General features: G+C 39.1%; 2 protein-coding genes across 6 annotated transcripts in view; both read right to left on the reverse strand.

Annotated features, from left to right (window-relative positions):
* The window catches only part of LOC122876758 (protein mono-ADP-ribosyltransferase PARP14-like), a 30,962-nt gene extending 18,718 nt beyond the window's left edge, over nt 1-12,244 (reverse strand). For 2 of the 5 annotated variants that reach the window (XM_044197448.1, XM_044197445.1), the window contains exons 1-6: nt 11,472-12,244; nt 6,109-6,191; nt 3,863-3,890; nt 2,942-3,004; nt 1,999-2,172; nt 206-331 (exon numbers count right to left, since the gene is read on the reverse strand). In XM_044197448.1, coding sequence (XP_044053383.1) covers nt 206-331; nt 1,999-2,172; nt 2,942-3,004; nt 3,863-3,890; nt 6,109-6,191; nt 11,472-11,649 — 652 coding nt within the window. In that variant the 5' untranslated portion in view covers nt 11,650-12,244. Of the gene's footprint in view, nt 1-205; nt 332-1,998; nt 2,173-2,941; nt 3,005-3,862; nt 3,891-6,108; nt 6,192-8,335; nt 8,705-11,471 lie in introns of those variants that run through there. The other 3 variants (XM_044197446.1, XM_044197444.1, XM_044197447.1) reach the window with 3 other exon arrangements.
* A 1,809-nt stretch (nt 12,245-14,053) lies between these two features.
* LOC122876805 (L-rhamnose-binding lectin SML-like) lies at nt 14,054-21,157 on the reverse strand. The gene is made up of 6 exons (XM_044197554.1): nt 21,055-21,157; nt 20,352-20,384; nt 19,845-19,897; nt 17,812-17,953; nt 16,165-16,310; nt 14,054-14,353 (listed from the first exon to the last, which is right to left on the reverse strand). Exons 3-6 carry the CDS (start codon nt 19,852-19,854, stop codon nt 14,325-14,327), a joined length of 327 nt encoding a protein of 108 aa, XP_044053489.1. The 5' UTR covers nt 19,855-19,897; nt 20,352-20,384; nt 21,055-21,157; the 3' UTR covers nt 14,054-14,324.
* Nucleotides 21,158-22,561: the final 1,404 nt, after the last annotated feature.

Here is a 22,561-nt window from a genome sequence, read left to right on the forward strand (position 1 = left end):
TGAAGAACAAAACAAGAAAACTAAAGCAAGAAGAAACACCAACTAATATGCAACAAATCTCTCAAAATACACAAAGAAAGACATAAAGCTGAATATCATGTTAGCAGCTCCAGGTTTAATGTCCCGGCGGCTCCTGTTGAAGCCACAGAACCTCCTCTACATCCAGACTAGCTTGTGGTAAACAGTGATTTAACAGTTTGTGTACCTTTAACCACAGTCGGAGGAAGACTCTCCACTCGGACGCTCTTTGCTGCCTCCAGTGGCCGAGCGGTCAGTCCGTGTCTCCGCAGCGTCTTCCTGGACTGACTCACAGTGAGGAACTTCTCCACATCTGCAAAATACATCAGATTACTCCTTAAAGACTGAGGCAGGCTCATCAGGTGACGGGAGAGAAGGGTTTTACTACAAAAGGACAGTTACACCTGTTAGGAGTAAATGATACCTACAACATGACTGGTTCGGGGTCTGTTAAATCAAATGTTTTGTCTTTATTTATTCTCTCTCAAAGTGCTTCATCTATTGTTCGCAGATTTGGCTTCATTCGAAGAGCGCTGTTTCTAATTCTGTGGTTCTCCTTCCCAGATTAAAGATGTTATGGTCTTTTCTAATAATTTAAAGAACGATTTATCCTCTGCCGATGAAGATCATGATGTCCTGATCAGCTACTAAATGGACCTTGTGGTGAGATTGTTTTGTCATCTGCTGTTTTCAAGGTCAAATCATCAATGTGTTTTCTAATTATCACGAAGAGAGTAAAATACCTATATATGATATTATGGGCTAAATAATAAAATATAATCAGTGCACTTGGAGATTTACCATTTAAACTCTAAAATATATGAAATGTGGCATCATAAGTATAAAGTTTAAACACTTGGATTAAAGTAATCAGTTAATTTTGGTTAGATTTAAGTCCTTTTCACAAATTCTAAGTAAATCATTATTATCAAAGTAAGTTCTGCTTTATGAGAGATTTTGACAGGATTTATTTCATATAGTAGTTAGAATATGTTTAAGGTGGTTCCTCTGCTGCAGTTAAGGGTCTGAAGCCATTGTGTCGCTAAGCTTCATCCAACATTAACAAATCAAAGCTCTAACCGTCAAACTGTTTTGGTGGCTTCGACAGGTAGAAGTAACCGGATCATTTAGCTGTCTAACATCAGGTTAGCCTGGATTTGTTTAAAAAGAGATTTAAGAGGTGTCTGACGTTGGTGAAGTGTAGATCCTGGATGGTTGCAGTATAGAAACATGGTTCACCTTCTGAAACATGATGTGATTGTATAAAATATCACTGGACATGATGAATAATCAATACATACAATACGTATAATATAAAAAATATAATATATATGGCGTTTTTTGTCTATTATTTGCATTTCATTTTGAACATTGGATAGGCTGTTTCTTTTTTTGCATTCCTCGGGGGTTCAAACAAGACAAATAACACAGTCTCACTGTCTGCACTTGTACATGTGGTGCTAAATCCTCCTTATTATATGATTACTCTGATGTCCGTCGTCTACCGGCAGCATAATCTTTGTTTATTTAGATGTTATTTCATTCCATTTATAAATCTATATATTTGGTGTTAATTTCACATGTTAATTACTACTGGAGATATTAAGGATTTCACACAAAATAAAACTACTATGTTTTTACAGAAAGAAAAACACAAGAATAATAAAGAATTATCAACATGGCAGATGTAGAGCCGATCCTTGTCTCCGATTGGCTATTCCTGCTCAGAGCAAACGTGGGATTCATCATGTGATCCCTCGATCGTGCTCTTCGAGGTTACATCCCTCCATAAATGTATCTTACTGCTCAAACTCAGCGAAGAGCTTCCAGAAGTGGAAATCTTAGTTCGAGAAAAACGGGTCTAGGTTTGATTTGGTTTTAAATATAAGTTTGTTTTAGACTGAACCACTTGGGACCTGGTCTTCATGCGGTGAAAGATGTGGATCTGTATATTTCCTGCAGTCTCGTGTTCTTTCCTACCTGCAGGGCTGTTAAAGGTGACCACGGCTCTGTTGGTCTCCCAGATGATCTCCAGACTGTAGCCGCTCTCGACCAAACCTGAGATGTTCTCCACCATCAAGGACAGCAGATCTCTGGACATGCTGTCCACAACGTTGTCCAACACCACAGCGACGCTCTGAGCGGACTCTGACTCTGAGAGGAGACAAATAAAAACCTGCTTTACCTTCTCGACATCGTTATCTTCATCTGAGGAATTTATCTGTATTTGTTTTGAATGTTCGAAACAGTTGGACAGGTTATTCCTCTGTTATTTCCTAAAAACATTCCTGGAAAGAACTACATAAGAGACTAATTATAGGACAGAGACAGTTATTAGAGTTTAAAAGCTGTTGAGTAAATATGTATTCATTATTCATTTATTAATGAAAAACATGCACAGTTTTGCATTTTCAGCTGACCTGCTGTAAACTGACTAAACGACTCTCGATAGCTGAGTTATTAATTGGAATTAATTAATTGGCAGTGTACCAACTGAACACTGCCGTATGTATAATAGTGCCAAATTAATAATAATAATGATAACTTTATTTGTACACTTGTCATGCCAAGATGCAGCCAAAACAAACACAAACAGTGAACAGTCATTAATAACAATAAGCAAAAGGTTTGATAACATGATAAATATATTAAATATTAAATTAAATTACAAACTAATCTCCAGAAATTGAGCTTGAAGTTTAGTTGAGTCACTTGATAACGACTGAACTATCACCATGACAACTGAGCTAACTGCATCTGCTGATGAAGGCCATGAGATGTGGCTGAAAGCTGAGTGGACCTTTTGTCAAATTCTCGGGAAACTATCAGGAATTTACAGGCCCATAAAATGAAGCGTTCACACAAATGGAATCAAAAAAATAACATTTGCACACAAACGTCCTGCAGTTGTTTTTGTTTTTACCCTCTTTGTTCTCCGCAGAAGCTCCATCTCCAGTTTCAGCTTCTGACTTTGGAGTCTTTTTATCTGTCGAGACAATCAGGTTTGTCCAGTTTAGATTATCTGCTCACATGAACTCAATGAAGCACAGGAAACAAAGTCCAGAGTGTTTAAGGAAGCAGAAATAAAACTTCAGTGCGCTTATAAAATATCTCATTCCAAACCAAACACACTTTACAAAACAATGTAAAGCCTTTTGATGAGCTTGTCCAACATATTCAATAAAAGCATGCCTGCAAATATCAATAACTGATGGGAAAGTACTTTAAACTTAAATGAACTCTGGTGATATTCTATGTCTTTCTTCTTGTCAACAAATCTCACGTTCAGACTCAAACCAGCAGTGAACGTTTCTGCTAACAGGTGTGTTGTGTGTGTGAATCACAGCCGCCATTGTTGTCCAGAAACTGTTAAAACACATCAGCGAGCCGCTCTGCTGCACTGGCTGACATGTTCCTTCATCACCATGAACACACACACTGTAGTTTATTCTGACTCAGTCCCACACACACCGTCCTGCTGCCCCAAACACTCACTACAGCACCACATGTGGATTCATCCGCCACTGAAAATAGTCCCCAACAGGTTCATTGTTTCCTCCTGTTGGTCTGATAAAAACTACAGCGAGCAGCTGTTTAAATTACTGAGCCTTTTTAAACATCAAACTATATATCTGTGAGGTGTTTTTAAAGAATTACATCTTCAGTAGGGACCAATGGGCTCGGTAGACAGTATTAAGAGACGGACTGACATGTTGGTTTGAGTCTTACCAATAAGCATAAAAAAATAGAATAACCACCAGACTGACCATTTAAACCAATATGACGTTAAAAAAGGACGCTGTGACCACAAAAGCCTAAACAGAGAAGAAGCAGACAGTTTTACCTGAGACGTCGTCACTCTTCGTTGGGCTCTGAGGAGCGAAAACAAAAACTTTAATCACACAGAATGAAATAATGGTGGAGGAAAAAACATGTCTAAAAATCTGTTTTACATGAAGACTGTAAACTGCTCAAGTTTAGACATTTACAGATTTTAGCTTTTCTGTCTCAGCGGGAAATAAAGCAGAGTAGAGATTTCTGGCACAACTTCACCTACTTCCAACGTGCACGGGTGCATATAAATAAACTTTATTATTATTATCATTAGGGAGAAGAGGAAAAATGTCTGAAGAGGTCAAAACTCCAGCAACACTAATAGTATAAAGAACCAACACATTTAATCAGAGTCCGTTACAAAGAACATTTAAATACAAACAGGTTTAAAGTTCAGAAAATATAAGACAACCACATACATATCAGCTAATGGGGTATCCAAACATGGATGGGCTGGGTGTGTGGACATGTGGCTTCCGGCCAATCACATATTTATAATAAATATTTATAATGTTTTTTTTTAACTTTAAAAAAAACCCTTTCATATTCATCTTATTGAAATGCTTGTAATGTTTTGTATGATGACGGCCACAAGCTGAAACTGTTGCTCTTTAATGGGCCATCCGTCTATTTTACTGTGGTCCACATACTAAAAGATAAATGTGTTGCTGTTTGCTTTTACACCCAGAGAATTCATTCACAACAAGAACATTTGTACAAATAAATGAATGAATTAAAATTTGAAGGACACGTAAAATGAACATCAGGTTTTGCAGGATGTTTATCTGCATGTCTGAAATATAAGAGCCCAACCCGACACAGGACAGTTTTACAGCTGCTCACTGTGGAAATGTTTAACCTCGCTCTATAAAACTCTGGTGCAGTTAGTTTCACAGGGGAATAGTTTTTAGCACTACGTTTAGGAAGTCAACTGATTTTTAACATTATATATTCTACATAATTTCCCCTTTTAAATCAACTCCAGTTGATGTTTAACACAACTTTATTTGACATTTTTTTAAATTTTTCAAAGATACCAAATCTGTCCAGCTGAATTTTGGGGAAATGTTTCTAAAATGATGCTCAAGACGTTGATTATTTCACTTGGTGTAAACGTCGAATGGCTTCAATCAAGAGATGTAACGAGATAATACACTACATTTTTGACGCTGTGGAACTTTAACTGTTCATTTAATGAAACAAATGGGAAACGTTAGTGGGAAAATCAAGAGTTTTAACATGTAGGAGCGTTGCTTAAAATAAGTATGTGATCTCTTGGACGTTTTTATTGACTTGTAAACCACAGAATAAAACATTATCGTCATCATTAGATCATCCTTAATCTGTTAGCAGCAGGCTGCTGAGCCAGTCAGTCAGGTTATTAATGAAACACACTGTCAGACTGACAAAGAACAGAGTGTTAAAGTCCAACTTCCTGCTGCCGTCACACATCCAGGAAGTTGTTTACATGTAGATCACAGAAGAAGAAACCGATAAAGTTATAAAAACATGTATTTTAGATTGCTAACTAACGGATGTATGGATTCACTGTGTTAGTATGCTAACATTTGCTAGCAGGGGCTTCTATAACCAGAGCCTTTGGACAAAAACTTTTTAGATTTCGACAAATTATTCTTAACTCAATGTCTAGCTTTATCCGGACCTTTCAGCCGCATCTCACGGTCTTCATCGGCAGATGGGGTTTGCTCTGCTGTCATCATGTGACCTACTGTAAGTGTTCGGACGGAACTGAACAACCGAGAGAGCTCCATTCGCTGATGAAGACTGTGAGATGTTGTTGAAAGGTCCAGAAAAAGCTAGTAAGTGGACCTTGAGCTAAGATTAAGTTCTCAAAATACTGTTCCCAAAGTCAAGAATGAACTTTCACGCTAAACTTTTACGATAGTCAACAATTAAACGACGAAAAGTTCAATAAATAACTAACTTTAAACAACATCCTGGTGATTTATCTATTCTTAGTCTTACCAGGAGTGGAACTAAAAAATTTACAGTTTGTCCCGAAGGTGGCGCTGAAGGAAAGGTAAAGACGTAACTAAGGCTTCATCCTCCGAGGAGCAGGAATATGAGTAAAGTATTTGAGGTTTATGGGAAATGTAGTCTTTAACAAACACTAGAACTACGTATCCGACAGGAGCGAGTCAGAAGATGGTCACATCACGGTTTAATGTGACTGCAACATGTTGATGGTTAAAATGATACAACAGCCTGTAAATCTTTAACATCTCCTCTACTTACCGATGCAGAAATCAGACGTAAGTTGACAGTTTGATTCTCCAGGATGATTTCATGGTTTTTCCTGGCGAGGACTCTCTCTCTCACTGGAATCACACGAAACACTTGAGTCATCATCAGTTTTACCAACAGATAACAACACCAGGAAGTTCTCTCACAACAGAAACTCTTATACTTTGACATTTTGGGAAATACACTTATTCTGTTTCTTGCTAAGAACGTATGGTCACATTACACTTGCGTCCTACGAATATCCAATATATGTGAGAGTTTGGTCCTAAATGTCAGTCTCAGATCTAGAACCAATGTTTTGGACAAAGATTTCACCACGTTTTTCTCACAGTTGTCAACTTTCATCTCAGATATCCCAGAATCGTACTGTTTAAAGGCGCCTTAAAGTGGCTACAATCGATATTTGTATATATCAGTGTATGAAATGACTATGTTTAATGTGTTGTGTGTCTCTGGTGGTGAATTATCAGGAGAATCTGCAGCTCCCCTCGGCTTTACGGAGCTTTATAGGAGCTTTCAGCTCGTTGTTTATTAGGGGTGTAAGTGGTACGTGTATTCCTCCCCGAACCGTTCGGTACACGACTTCCTCGGATCGGTTCGCCCTGTGACCCAAACTAAAAACTAAAACCTCTGAATGTTAAACACAAAGGAGAGAGCAGAGCTGGAGGATCCTCCCTGACATTCACATCCTCTGTATCGGAGCATGACGGTTTCCCGGTTGGTTACGACGGGCGGCTATGAGAGTCAAACTGTACGCCGACATTGTTCATCTGCAGTCGGGTTTGTCTGTGGAAACACTTCAAACATGTCATTTATGACGGCATCACCTGAATGTCTCGATTAGTGGAAGACAGAAACAGACTGGAAGGCGAGTCCTCCCCCCACAGCGTTCAGGCAGCCTCTCGCTGCAGATTCGGACCGAGCCAAAGCAAAAACCGATGCTGTCGGAGAGTTTATCGCTGCAGATATGAGACCGTGCTCGGTCGTAGAAAACAGAGAATTCAAGCATTTGGTCAAAGTGCTCGAGCCGCTACGATGTGCCTTCAGGTGTGCATGTTAGTCCGTTGTGCTGCCCTGTGTAAACCAGCGTCCTATGATGGAGCATTATTTTTTCTTACTGATAATATGACATTATTTGAGTGCATTAACTGTTACAGTAAGAAGTATGGCCAATGAGCCACTGCTGAATGTTTACATTTTACAAAATAAATTGCAAAATTAAATGTTTTTTGCTTCCCTGCTGTACCGAAAACGTAACCGTGACCCTAAAACTGAGGTACATACCGAACCGTGAAGTTTGTGTACCGTTACACCCCACTATTTATATCTGTCCGGCTGCAGCTTTACTGCTCTGGTTCGCTCTCAGCTCTCAGAGCGTCGCTTCCAGAGAAGAAGAAGCTGTAAAAAGCCGCTGAACGCTTCCTGCTGAGCAGCAAACAGCAGACAGACGCAGTCAGAGAGCAGCTGCTGAACATAGCGGAGCATCTAGCAGCTAAAGAGCCAGATGTTTCCCTCAGCAGCTGCTGGAGACCAAACACAGAGCTGACGGAGAGAAGACCGGACTGACGTCCATCAGGAGACACTAACACGCCTCCTGATGAAGCATCATGTGACTCTGTAGCTGCTGCAGGCGGAAACAAGCAGCTGTTTGCTGACACAAACAACTTAAAAGGTAAAGAAATGTCGATGTTGTGTTCACAGCTTGTTTCTGCTGCAGGTTTAAAACCACAGAGCAGAGTTTGTTTTCCTGTTCCATCACAACACTCATTATTTTCATGTGTCAATGCGCCTGATCCACCTGAGAGGACAAACCAGCTGCTGTGACACATCTGAACAATAAGACGCAGGTGTGGTAGCTGGAGAGGCGAAGTGCATGCTGGGATGTCAGCTAGTGTTTTAAGTTTTAAACAGTCGTCAGAGAGCTGGAAACTTCAGCAGGATTCATGTCCGTAGTTTTCAGACAGCGTAATGAAATGAATCTTCGCGTTAATAATTAAATGTTGTTTCATCGTGTGAAGTTTGTGTCGCAGTGAAACTCACAGGCCTGGCTGTTGTTTCTGACTCACGCATCGTGATGACTCGAGGAAAAGTGTTTAAACTCGGTGCCACTTTGTTTGCGTTTCTATTTGAAACTTTAACCCAATAAAATCTGACTTCCCGACAGAAACCTGAGCAGTAAACTCGTGTTTTGTGGTCTGATCATCGGCCGGAGACTCACCCTCCTCTGATTTGAAGTAAATGGCGGCTCTCGGTGCTCCGTCCTCCGCCTCCACATGGCAGTCTCCTCCGCTGGACTTCTTCTTGCTCTGGAAATAGAGCTGCAGTTTGTTCTTCATGGTTTTGGTCTGAGCCGGACTCCAGTCCCCCTCCACGGTCACCGGCGGACACTGATCCATCCTGCCGTCCGGTACAAACTCACCGACAGACTGACTCAAACAAGCGGCGGAGCTCCTCAGACTTCAGCCTGCTTTCACTTTCGTTTCTCCACTAAAAGACGGAAAAATGGAACCGAGTTCAAGGCAGCTGAGTCACAGGCACGAGGAGGGTTCAAAATAAGAATAAGTAACTTCATCTGGACAAACTTAGAATAATTATGAATTCATTATTCAGAAATATCAATTAAAACATTGTTTTATTCACATAAATAAAACTGATTTGTTTTACAAGAGCATAGCTTTTGTAACCAAGTACATTTACTCAGTGTACTCAGATCTTGTACTTAAGTAAAAATAGTAATATGTGTATGTTTTGATATTTTAAGTAGGCTACATTTGCTAACAATACTTCTGTACTTTCACCTAAGTATGTGGTATTACTACTTTTATTTATCTATTCTTAGTCTTACCAGGAGTGGAACTAAAAAATGTACAGTTTGTCCCGAAGGTAGCGCTGAAGGAAAGGTAAAGACGTAACTAAGGCTTCATCCTCCGAGGAGCAGGAATATGAGTAAAGTATTTGAGGTTTATGGGAAATGTAGTCTTTAACAAACACTAGAACTACGTATCCGACAGGAGCGAGTCAGAAGATGGTCACATCACGGTTTAATGTGACTGCAACATGTTGATGGTTAAAATGATACAACAGCCTGTAAATCTTTAACATCTCCTCTACTTACCGATGCAGAAATCAGGCGTAAGTTGACAGTTTGATTCTCCAGGATGATTTCATGGTTTTTCCTGGCGAGGACTCTCTCTCACTGGAATCACACGAAACACTTGAGTCATCATCAGTTTTACCAACAGATAACAACACCAGGAAGTTCTCTCACAACAGAAACTCTTATACTTTGACATTTTGGGAAATACACTTATTCTGTTTCTTGCTAAGAACGTATGGTCACATTACACTTGCGTCCTCTGAATATCCAATATATGTGAGAGTTTGGTCCTAAATGTCAGTCTCAGATCTAGAACCAATGTTTTGGACAAAGATTTCACCACGTTTTCTCTCAGTTGTCAACTTTCATCTCAGATATCCCAGAATCGTACTGTTTAAAGGCGCCTTAAAGTGGCTACAATCGATATTTGTATATATCAGTGTATGAAATGACTATGTTTAATGTGTTGTGTGTCTCTGGTGGTGAATTATCAGGAGAATCTGCAGCTCCTCGGCTTTACGGAGCTTTATAGGAGCTTTCAGCTCGTTGTTTATTAGGGGTGTAAGCGTGCGTGTATTCCTCCCGAACCGTTCGGTACAGGGCGTTCGGTGCACGCGACTTCCTCGGATCGGTTCGCCCTGTGACCCAAAATAAAAACTAAAACCTCCGAATGTTAAACACAAAGGAGAGAGCAGAGCTGGAGGATCCTCCTGACATTCACATCCTCTGTATCGGAGCATGACGGTTTCCCGGTTGGTTTTCGACGGGCGGCTATGAGAGTCAAACTGTACGCCGACATTGTTCATCTGCAGTCGGGTTTGTCTGTGGAAACACTTCAAACATGTCATTTATGACGGCATCACCTGAATGTCTCGATTAGTGGAACGAGACAGAAACAGACTGGAAGGCGAGTCCTCCTCCCCACAGCGTTCAGGCAGCCTCTCGCTGCAGATTCGGACCGAACCAAAGCAAAAACCGATGCTGTCGGAGAGTTTATCGCTGCAGATATGAGACCGTGCTCGGTCGTAGAAAACAGAGAATTCAAGCATATGGTCAAAGTGCTCGAGCCGCTACGATGTGCCTTCAGGTGTGCGTGTTAGTCCGTTGTGCTGCCCTGTGTAAACCAGCGTCCTATGATGGAGCATTATTTTTTCTTACTGATAATATGACATTATTTGAGTGCATTAACTGTTACAGTAAGAAGTATGGCCAATGAGCCACTGCTGAATGTTTACATTTTACAAAATAAATTGCAAAATTAAATGTTTTTTGCTTCCCTGCTGTACTTTAAAACGTAACCGTGACCTAAAACTGAGGTACATACCGAACCGTGAAGTTTGTGTACCGTTACACCCCACTATTTATATCTGTCCGGCTGCAGCTTTACTGCTCTGGTTCGCTCTCAGCTCTCAGAGCGTCGCTTCCAGAGAAGAAGAAGCTGTAAAAAGCCGCTGAACGCTTCCTGCTGAGCAGCAAACAGCAGACAGACGCAGTCAGAGAGCAGCTGCTGAACATAGCGGAGCATCTAGCAGCTAAAGAGCCAGATGTTTCCCTCAGCAGCTGCTGGAGACCAAACACAGAGCGGACGGAGAGAAGACCGGACTGACGTCCATCAGGTGACACTAACACGCCTCCTGATGAAGCGTCATGTGACTCTGTAGCTGCTGGAGGCGGAAACAAGCAGCTGTTTGCTGACACAACAAGTTAAAAGGTGAAGAAATGTCGATGTTGTGTTCACAGCTTGTTTCTGCTGCAGGTTTAAAACCACAGAGCAGAGTTTGTTTTCCTGTTCCATCACAACACTCATTATTTTCATGTGTCAATGCGTCTGATCCACCTGAGAGGACAAACCAGCTGCTGTGACACATCTGAACAATAAGACGCAGGTGTGGTAGCTGGAGAGGCGAAGTGCATGCTGGGATGTCAGCTAGTGTTTTAAGTTTTAAACAGTCGTCAGAGAGCTGGAAACTTCAGCAGGATTCATGTCCGTAGTTTTCAGACAGCGTAATGAAATGAATCTTCGCGTTAATAATTAAATGTTGTTTCATCGTGTGAAGTTTGTGTCGCAGTGAAACTCACAGGCCTGGCTGTTGTTTCTGACTCACGCATCGTGATGACTCGAGGAAAAGTGTTTAAACTCGGTGCCACTTTGTTTGCGTTTCTATTTGAAACTTTAACCCAATAAAATCTGACTTCCCGACAGAAACCTGAGCAGTAAACTCGTGTTTTGTGGTCTGATCATCGGCCGGAGACTCACCCTCCTCTGATTTGAAGTAAATGGCGGCTCTCGGTGCTCCGTCCTCCGCCTCCACACGGCAGTCTCCTCCGCTGGATTTCTTCTTGCTCTGGAAGTAGAGCTGCAGTTTGTTCTTCATGGTTTTGGTCTGAGCCGGACTCCAGTCCCCCTCCACGGTCACCGGCGGACACTGATCCATCCTGTCGTCCGGTACAAACTCACCGATAGACTGACTCAAACAAGCGGCGGAGCTCCTCAGACTTCAGCCTGCTTTCACTTTCGTTTCTCCACTAAAAGACGGAAAAATGGAACCGAGTTCAAGGCAGCTGAGTCACAGGCACGAGGAGGGTTCAAAATAAGAATAAGTAACTTCATCTGGGCAAACTTAGAATAATTATGAATTCATTATTCAGAAATATCAATTAAAACATTGTTTTATTCACATAAATAAAACTGATTTGTTTTACAAGAGCATAGCTTTTGTAACCAAGTACATTTACTCAGTGTACTCAGATCTTGTACTTAAGTAAAAATAGTAATATGTGTATGTTTTGATATTTTAAGTAGGCTACATTTGCTAACAATACTTCTGTACTTTCACCTAAGTATGTGGTATTACTACTTTTAGCAATACAACTTCTCTCTCCGCTCTCTTTCAATTCATCTCAGTTCAGTGGGGCTTTATCCGCATCATGGGGAAACAGACGTTAACATTGGCAAAGCATGTATGAAATAAAAACATAAACAGAAAAAAGTATATACAGATAATATAGTAATAATAATTTAAAAACAATTGTACAGACTTGCAGTTAAAAAACTAATAAAAATAAGTGAAAACTACATAAACATTGCAGCATGTTTTTATAATGAATGTGTGTGTGTGTGTGTGTTGTTGTTGATATATATTGATCAGCAGGATCGGCCCTGTCTTCTTCTCCTCTGAGTATTTTTAATGTTGAGCTCTTTGAAATCTGAGATCACAGAGTTGAACTTGTTAAAGTAAACGTTCCTTATTTCACTGAATGTTGTACATTGTAGGAGGAAGTGCAGCTCTGTCTCACCTCACCTGTCTCACCTGTCTCACTTCACCTGTCCAACAGCGACCACATGTTCTGTTTTCTTCTGGCAGCCATGTCTGTTTGTGTCTTCCTGTTTTGATGCCAGTTTGTGGACACTGAGCCTGCACTCGGTCAGGATCTGTTTCTGCTTTCTGTCTCTGACAGCAGAGAGACTTTCTGCCAGTTCATCGTCTCTTTTTAGGGCCAGATAACTTTCTGATCTACTTTGGCTTTTAGTTTCTTCATTCCAGTGTTCCAGATAGGTTTCTTTACATTGCGTTATAATTTGGTTTCCTCTGATTGGTGTTTGGAAAGCAGTGCTGTTGTGAGACTGGTCAGAGTGTGTGTGAGGGGGGGCAGTTAGTCTCAGCACCAGCTGACATAGGGGCCTGTTTACTGTCAGGCTGCAACTAATAATTAATTACATTATTGATTAATCTTATTGTTAATGGTTTTGTTAATAAAATGTCAGAAAATAGAAAATAGATTAATTGATAATCAAAATACTTGCAGATTAAATAATTAATTTTTTAATTGACTAATCGAGTAATCAAGTTTAGTTTACTGCTGTGTTTACAAACATGAATGATCCGTGTCACCTGGTAACTGATTACTTCACTGATTTATTTAAAATACAACATATAAAGTAAATAATAATAATAATAATAATAAAACCATGATGAGAAGTCCATGAGGTGCTCAGAATATAATGGAAATGTGAACATTTGGATGGAAATGTGAACATTTGGATTTCCCATGACAACTAACCACACTCCATCTGCTGAGGAAGATCGTGTGAAATGATCGAAAGCCCCATAACAGCTACTCAGTGGAGGTGAGATTGTTTTGCCAACTGCTGTTTCTAAAGTCAAGAATGAAACTCTATAAAGTGATTAATAAGATCGATAGATAAAACTAAAAGGTATTATGGTCACTAAATGTGTCTATTAATAGTTTTCTTTCCTCCTGATTACGTTGTTAAATGGCAAAATAATTGAATAAATGAATTTAAATATATTTAAAATGTACTTATTCAAACAACAACAATATTAAGGAACCCTGTTGGACAGACCGACAGCGCCACCCAGTGGAGAAACTGTTGAATTTCTAGAATTAGTTTTCTTGAAAACATCTCATTTTGAAATGTAACTTTCTAGAATTTTCCAGTTAATCAAACATGTTTATGAAAGTCTGCTCTCTCTTTAATCTTTAACTAATGATCACTAGGAGTACTTTTATGCCTTTCTCCCATTTTCTTTCAATCAATTAATTTTCTATCAACTTACTAATTGTTTCAGCTCAACTGCTGTTTAAAATCAATGCTGAACATTGACCATTGTATCACCAGAATGATGATACATTACTTCACATGTGCATATAAAAAATAAATAATTGATATAATGTGGATTAGAAGTCCATAATGCGCTACAGTTCCCATGACAACAAACTGATGAAGACCATGTGATGTGATAGAAACTGCTTCAGAGCAGCTACTGAAGATGCAGAGTAATAAACAGAAGAAAACTATTTATTTCACAAAATGAATGATGTTGGAGGAAAACTTTTATTTCATTGACTTAAAATCCTCCTTGAGTAAATAAATTCAAACATGTTTTACGCATTTAGATACATGAATTCAAACACTGCTCTCAGAAACTGGGTGAAACTTCTAAAATATAAGAATCCAAGATGTTTCCAGTTTGTGACGTGACAAAATGAGTTTTTAGTGAGATTAGAAGTCTGATGTTAGAAATGGAGGTGATGTGTCTTCATACTGTTCTGTTCCACAGTGATGAACAATAAAGTTTTTAAAGCATCAGGCTTCACCGGCTGATTTGTCTTCACCTGCAGACAAACACAACCAGTGATGAGCGTCAGGATCTTTGTATTCAGGACAAATGAACACAGACAAGAAACAACAAATACAACAAAAACCAAAAACACACTGAAATAATTTGTGCTGTGAATGAAAATATGATAATTTTTTACTTTGCCACCTGGGGGCACTGAGCCTACAGAGTTTAGTTTGGAAAGAGGAAGGAAAGGCAAGTTCAGTAACTACAAGGGATTCAAAGTGCTTTACACAAGACAGAAAGGCTTTAAGAGAAGACAAGATGATGTAAAAAGACATAAATTACAAACTAAAATAGAAAATTAAAATAAGATAATATAGATTAAGACAGATTAAACAGTAGAATAAAAAATCATAGTGCAGCTGCAGTGCAAGTTATGAATAAATAGTCCCAAATTTAATTTAATAAAATGCAAACAGAAAAGTTTTAAGCCCTGATTTAAAAGAACTGAGAGTCGGAGCAGACCTGCAGTTTTCTGGGAGTTTGTTTCAGATATGTGGAGAATAAAAATGGAACGCTGCTAAGCAGTAAGCAATAAGCAGACCTGATCCTGGACCATCTGTGAGGTCAGGACAGGACCCTGGGGACAGGAAGCAGACCTGATCCCAGACCACCTGAGAGGTCTGAACAGGACTCTGGGGACAGGAAGCAGACCTGATCCCAGACCACCTGAGAGGTCTGTATGCTTCATAACTGAGCAGCAGATCAGAAGTAAACCAGTCAGTGATTTATAATCCAACAGCAGTATTTTAGGAAGAATAAATCAGGGAGGAAGTTAGTAGTTTGTCATAGTTTTACAGCTGTGACCTAAATGTTCTCTCAGTAGAGTTTTCCACATGTAGGACTTTATTTTACTGTATTTATCAAACTTCCAGCACCAGGAGCACCAGTTGTGGAAAGTAACTAAGTACATTCACTCAAGTATTATTAGAAATATCTGAAATTTATTTTATTTTATTGTACATTTATTCATCCACAGTCAGAGTTAATTTAACACTGAAGAATGAATTGTGTTTTAGACCAAATACCTCATTATTGATATGCAATACACAACAGTGGTAAGGTACTACCGCATATTATAGATGTGACTGTTTAACACTTGTTTTGGTCAGGATATATTTTCTCTTAAGTTTTCCCTTAAACTTGAATGAGAAGCTTCAGCCTCCTCAAAGAAACAGTGAAAGAAATTCAAGTAACTAAGTACATTTACTCAAGTACTGTACTTAAGTACAATTTTGAGGTACTTAACATGAGTATTTAAATTTTTTTGCAACTTTATACTTCTACTCCACTACATCTCAGAGGGAAATATTGTACGTAAGATAAAACTTTATTGATCCCCGGGGGAAATTCACAAGCTAGCAGTTTATAAAGTAATTAAAATGAGCTCCACCTTTACCAGCTGCTACATTAAAGTGATTTACACAATAATGAATCAATAAAACTATGCTACTTTTGTACTTTTACTGAATTAAGATTTTGAATGCAGAACTTTTACTTTTATTGGATGATGAGAATAAAGTTTTCCCCTGTTAAAGACAGTCAGGTAAGAACCCCATGATGATCATAACACAAACATGTCTGTGTGTGTTTTTTTTTGTTTTTTAATCTTTGTGAAGATATATGAAAATGTTGACCTTGAAAGTGAGGACATTTTGTCTGGTCCTCACTTCTTTAAGGGGCTGTTTGAGGGTTAAGACCTGGTTTAAGAGTTAGGGTTGGAGTTAGGGTTAGGGACTAGGAAAAGTATTATGTGAGACTATAATAGGACAAATGCATGTGTGTGTATGTGTGTGTACGTACAGTCAGGTTTGGTTGGAGGTGGTGGTGGTGGAGGTGGTGTGGCGCAGGTGTAGGACACCTCCAGGTACCTCGTCTGCTCCTTACAGGGATATTCACCAAACACCCACTCAGTGACTGGGACCTGACAGGACCTCCTGTTACCACAGCTGGAGACAGAAAAAGAGAGAATATGGTCAGAACCAGAGGTGGACTGCACATCTGGAAGTTCTGAACAAGTCCTGAATGTCAGCTATAGTTCCCAGGATGGCAGCCTGGTCCCCTGCACTCCTGCACACATCTGAAACAGAGTTATTACTATTATAAAGTCCAGGACAGTGAGCTGCTGAGGCCTGTGTTGCCACCATTGTATGTATGTATTGTATGTATGTACCCTTGGGAGTGTTTCAGATTGCCACCTCAAAGAAGAACTCACATTAATTTAAAATTGGTGTCATTTGGTTTCATGGTTTTAATTTTTTTTCTTGGCAAAATAGTCAGTAGCAATCTATAACACAATTATATGCTTATTCTACACAAACTCTAAAAAATTATTCTTATTTTCTTTGGTATTTTTTCATATACAGATATGCTATGATGATTGCTGGGTAATATGTATGTTGATGTTGTCCAATGTCAAGTCTCTATTTAATCATGTGATGAGACAATACGATATACGGTAGCTAGTTTAGGCGCTATCCATGGTTCTGATAGCTTTCTCTATGACCTCTCTACTTTCCCAATACAATAGCCGAAGTAATTCATTCAACTGTAAAATCCAACGCATCGTTGGTAAAATCTATACAAGCCTAATGATGTGTGTGTGTGTGTGTATACTTCATAACTAGTAACTAGCGTGCACTACAGCTCGTCATAATAAAGTGCACTGGGGCCCGTTGTAACCTTATGCCATTGGACAAATCAGCCCCACTACAGTATTAGCTATTAGAATCTGAAACCTTAGTGATTTTAGCAAAGATTACTTTGTGACCACAGAAAAAAACTACAGCTGTCATGAAAATATAAGAGCGTAGCAGTACTGGTACTAAAGTTATCGTAACTTGGTTTTGTCCATATCCATAAAACTCACCAACACTTCTTCTAAAACCTTCAACACAACCTCTTCTAAAATAATTTTTTCAACTATAAAAGTCTAAAAACTTCTATAGTCATCTTTGTCCTGCTGTTATTCCAGACATGTCTGAACTAACTACAGACTCTAGACTCGCTCATGGACTCGCCTCTTTTGGTAAGCCGTGACATTTAGCCCATGAAGGTCTAGGGCTTATGGGAGAGGATGTTTGTTAAAGGCTGCTAAAAAATTGAAATATTCAATAAAAAACAATATTAGTTTGTATTTCAAATAATTATATGTATAAACATATGAAGCAAGCCACACAACATACTGTTGACAAAGTCTCTGTTCTAAGGCTGGATTTTTAGTTATTAGTGTTGTTACAAATGTCAGTGGGATTTTGAATGAGGTTTTCTTACTTCTGAAACAGAACCAGGATGTTCTGGTTTCACTTCAGCTCTCTAAATTTTATCCTGTAATAACCACGTCATTGATTTCTCCTGCTATTTCTGTCACCTTGTTGTGGAGTTCTTCTGCCCTCAAGTAGGAAAAAAATACATAAATGAATGTACAAGGATGAGGAGAAGTTTTCTTACAGATCCTCCACCACCATCTCAGCCCAGGGGAAGGAGCAGTAGGTGTCGGGTCCGTCATCTGGGTGGGCTTTTCCCTCCCCACACCTCGTCCCCACCCCAACCTTATACAGGATGTGTTCCAGCTTTATCTTACTGCCAACATCTGCAGGAGGAGGAGAAAGGAGTATGAAGTGTCACAAAATTAACACCACATTTCATTATATATATATAGTATATGCATGTCCTCTCAGACACTGTGCAGTAAACTGACAATAAAATCAAACATCCCTGTTAGCACTGCCCCGTTTGTTGTTCACATTTGTCCAGCAATCCACTGGTGGGCTGGGACGTCTCTGATTTAAATGACTACTGGACTAATGTCCACTCTTATGAGTTATTCTTATGGTAAAGGGTTTTTACAGCCATGACTTATCATTTATTGATTTCGGTGATAATGATACACAGAGCAGATTTAATATGCAGATATATATTACACTGTGAGGACCTGAACCTGATTGCCCACCAACACTGTGAGGACCTGAACCTGAATGCCCACCAACACTGTGAGGACCTGAACCTGATCGCCCACCAACACTGTGAGGACCTGAACCTGAACGCCCAGCAACACTGTGAGGACCTGAACCTGATCTCCCACCAACACTGTGAGGACCTGAACCTGATCGCCCACCAACACTCTGAGGACCTGAACCTGATCGCCCACCAACACTGTGAGGACCTGAACCTTATCGCCCACCAACACTGTGAGGACTTGAACCTGATTGCCCAACAACACTTTGATGACAGAAAGTCTCAACAAGTTTAACTGAATATTTTAGGTAAAGAGTTTACTTTAATGGAAGAGTTTGACATTTTGGGAAATATGCTTATTGTCTTTTAGGCTTAGATGCTCAGATTAGATACCACTCTCATGTCTGTATGGTAAATATGAAGATACAGCCAGTTAGCTAAGCTTAGCATAAAGACTGGAAACAAGGGGAAACAGCTAGCCTGGCTCTGTCCAAAGGTAACAAAATCCACCTACCAGCACCTCTAAAGCTCACTGATAAACATGTTATATCTTGTTTGTTGAATCAAACATCCCTGTTAGCACTGCCCCGTTTGTTGTTCACATTTGTCCAGCAATCCACTGGTGGGCTGGGACGTCTCTGATTTAAATGACTACTGGACTAATGTCCATTCTTATGGGTTATTCTTATGGTAAAGGGTTTTTACAGCCATGACTTATCATTTATTGATTTCGGTGATAATGATACACAGAGCAGATTTAATATGCAGATATATATTACACTATGAGGACCTGAACCTGATTGCCCACCAACACTGTGAGGACCTGAACCTGAACGCCCACCAACACTATGAGGACCTGAACCTGATCGCCCACCAACACTGTGAGGACCTGAACCTGATCGCCCACCAACACTGTGAGGACCTGAACCTGATTGCCCACCAACACTGTGAGGACCTGAACCTGATCGCCCACCAACACTGTGAGGACTTGAACCTGATTGCCCAACAACACTTTGGCGACAGAAAGTCTCAACAAGTTTAACTGAATATTTTAGATAAAGAGTTTACTTTAATGGAAGAGTTTGACATTTTGGGAAATATGCTTATTGTCTTTTAGGCTTAGAGTTAGATGCTCAGATTAGATACCACTCTCATGTCTGTATGGTAAATATGAAGATACAGCCAGCAGCCAGTTAGCTAAGCTTAGCATAAAGACTGGAAACAAGGGGAAACAGCTAGCCTGGCTCTGTCCAAAGGTAACAAAATCCACCTACCAGCACCTCTAAAGCTCACTGATAAACATGTTATATCTTGTTTGTTTAATTGGTACAAAAAACAAAGTGTAAAAACAACAAATCGCTGTTTTACAAGGGATTATGTGCCAAAAGCGAATAAGCATATATCCAAAAATGTCAAACTTTTGCTTTAATGTTAATAATAATTAAGTTAAAAAAAGTGGCAATAGACTGAATGTAACTGCTCCCATAAGGACAACAAGATGATTGTGTTTCTGTGTGTTTTCTTACCACATGACATCTCAGCTGTGTCATTGAGACAGGCGTAGATAACTTCTCTCCCTCTGTCAAAACACACACAGGTCAGGCTGCAAGCAGTGACATCATCACCATCATAATCATCATTTACTGGTCAGTGTTTCCTTGAGTCTTGTGCACTTTGTTTTTGTCCTTATTTTGTATTTAGAGTCAAACATCTCCTATATAATGATCAAAAACATTTTATTGTTTTTGAATTTACATATCTAGTTTTAACAGTATGAAAGTCCATTTGTTATGAAACTGTGTAAGACAGAACATTAATTCAAATAAGGACAACATAAACACCAAAAATGCAGTTGTGTGCTATTTTTAGGAGAGAAGTTAGTTTCCATTAAATTTCTATTAACAGGATGTCATTTAATAAAATACAAATGCTGTAAACACTATAAATTAGCTATAAATTCTGTACTTATTGTTCAAACTGGTTTCCAGCAGAGTGAGCAGAGATGGTGTTCTTTAGTTTAATTAAAAACTCACCAGCATGAGTGAAATACCAAGCTGCAGCCAGCACTGAAAACACAACACAAAGTCATCTGAGATACAACTTTTATCTTTTTAACACTCTAAGCTGCTGTAGTTCAGAACATACATGTGAACAGGCATCACAAATAACCAGTTTGTAGTAAACTGACAATGAAACATCACTGCATTTTGATGCCAAAATGAGATCTGAAAGTAAAGCATTAAACAACAGATTGTATTTAATTGGGATGGTTATAAAAGCTGTTATGAGGATCTGTATGTGGCTTCAACATGCTATGTTTTCAGAAAATCACAATCTGGGATCAGTTCACCTTCAGCTCCCACATATTTATTAGAAATGTCAACATACATGTAGAAAGTACAGAAATACCAAATATTACAGTAAAAATCATATGTAGCAAACCAAAAATCTTGTAACGTCTTCTTAATTAGTATACTGTGGTAAAATGTAATAAACCTCTGATGCTTGAACATTTGACTTCTGTCCAGGAAATACATTTTATGAAATTTATAACTTATTATACTACAACTCTTTTCAAAGTTTGAACACCCAAATGATTCAAAACACAGAGTTAATACACTTTGTATACTTTAGTTTGCATTTGTCCATAGACAACAAATGCCACTAAAAAGCAAACAAATAAAACAGAAGGCTGCATGTTTGACTGAATCTGATTAAAGCAGAGAGGATACTCACAGCCGAAGGCAACCAGCCTCAGTGGGACCATGTTGGTGTCTCTCAGCTTCCTCTTCTGTCTTCCACCTGCAGTCTGACAATGAAAGCAGCATCTGTACGCCCAGGTATTTATGTGTCCGTCCTGACAGCAGACATGCAGACGCCTGTCCTGCTGCAGCAGGCATGCAGGGCCTCCTGACCCAGATGTGACAAACATGTAAAACCCTGCGGAGCTGCGGGAGAGAGATCTATAAATCCACAGGTTTCAGGACCCTTAACACTTTAAATCCCAGCTGCACCTCATTCTCCTCCATATTCCTCATTAAGAAGCTCAAAGCTTAAAAGAAAAACATCTGGATCTGTTATCCAGGGGTGGAAACTGTGTTCGCTAACAGGCCCAGATTTACAAAATGAGCATCTTTTGAAGGCCCTATAGCTCTATTTATACCACAGTACATATACAAGATCTATATAGGGGACTTTGACATCTTAAAAACAGTCATATTTCCACAGTGCACAAACACTGAGCTTCCTAAAATCCTAGCTGACTGTTAATGATCTGAAGTTCCCACTGTAGCCTGAATCGCTGCCCACAGCAATTCAACAAGATCAAAAGGAGGTCAAAAAATGACATGAAAATGGTGACGAGTGTGAATGAGATGTTTGCAGCTGTACAGGTTGTTGTAAGTAGACTTTCAGAAATAATAACATAACTTAAATCATCATATTTCTTTGATCTTGATGAAAAATGTTGAGTTAACTGCTGCTGAATGAAGTCAACTGGACAAATATGTCACTGGATTAGAGCTGCAAATAACAATATTTTCATTGTCGATTAAACTGAGGATCATTTTCTTAATTAACTGATTGTCTGGTCTGCGATTAATGATTAGCAAAATTGTTGCCAATTAATTTTCTGACAATCAACTAGTGACTACAGACTATTGTTTTGTCCAGTTCTACACTGAATACTGGATTAGCTGATACTTGGCTGGGGCAAAACAACCACACTTACCAAACAGAAAAGGGCTAACATGAAAATTATATCAGATTGAATAATAATTGAAAATTAAATGACAAATCAGTTGGATTATTACTGTACTCAAATAGTGGATCGTATAAAGTAAAATACACTACATTACACTTGTGAAAAATATACTTAAAATACTTAAAACATAAAACATTAAATACACAACATAAAATACTGCAGAGTACTATACTGTTCTCCTTTTTATTGATTCCCTAGGAAACATAAAAGACTTAACCTTACTAGTATGATTTTGGCCTTCTAAATCTGGAGGTGTTACTGCATTTTATGTGGTGAACACCTAATTTACATATACTGTTTATACACAACACAACAAACTACTGCATCAAAAATCACCACAGAGATTGATAAACTTGTCTTGACTCAAGAGTCAACAACAACTAAAACTGATGTTTCACAAAGATAGTAGTGATTACATGACTTTTGTATTGTATTGCTGGAAAGTGTACATGAGTGTATAGCTGAAATGATAATGACAAA

Source organism: Siniperca chuatsi, linkage group LG5 (genome assembly GCF_020085105.1).
Source record: "Siniperca chuatsi isolate FFG_IHB_CAS linkage group LG5, ASM2008510v1, whole genome shotgun sequence".
NCBI classification, from domain to species: Eukaryota; Metazoa; Chordata; class Actinopteri; order Centrarchiformes; family Sinipercidae; genus Siniperca; species Siniperca chuatsi.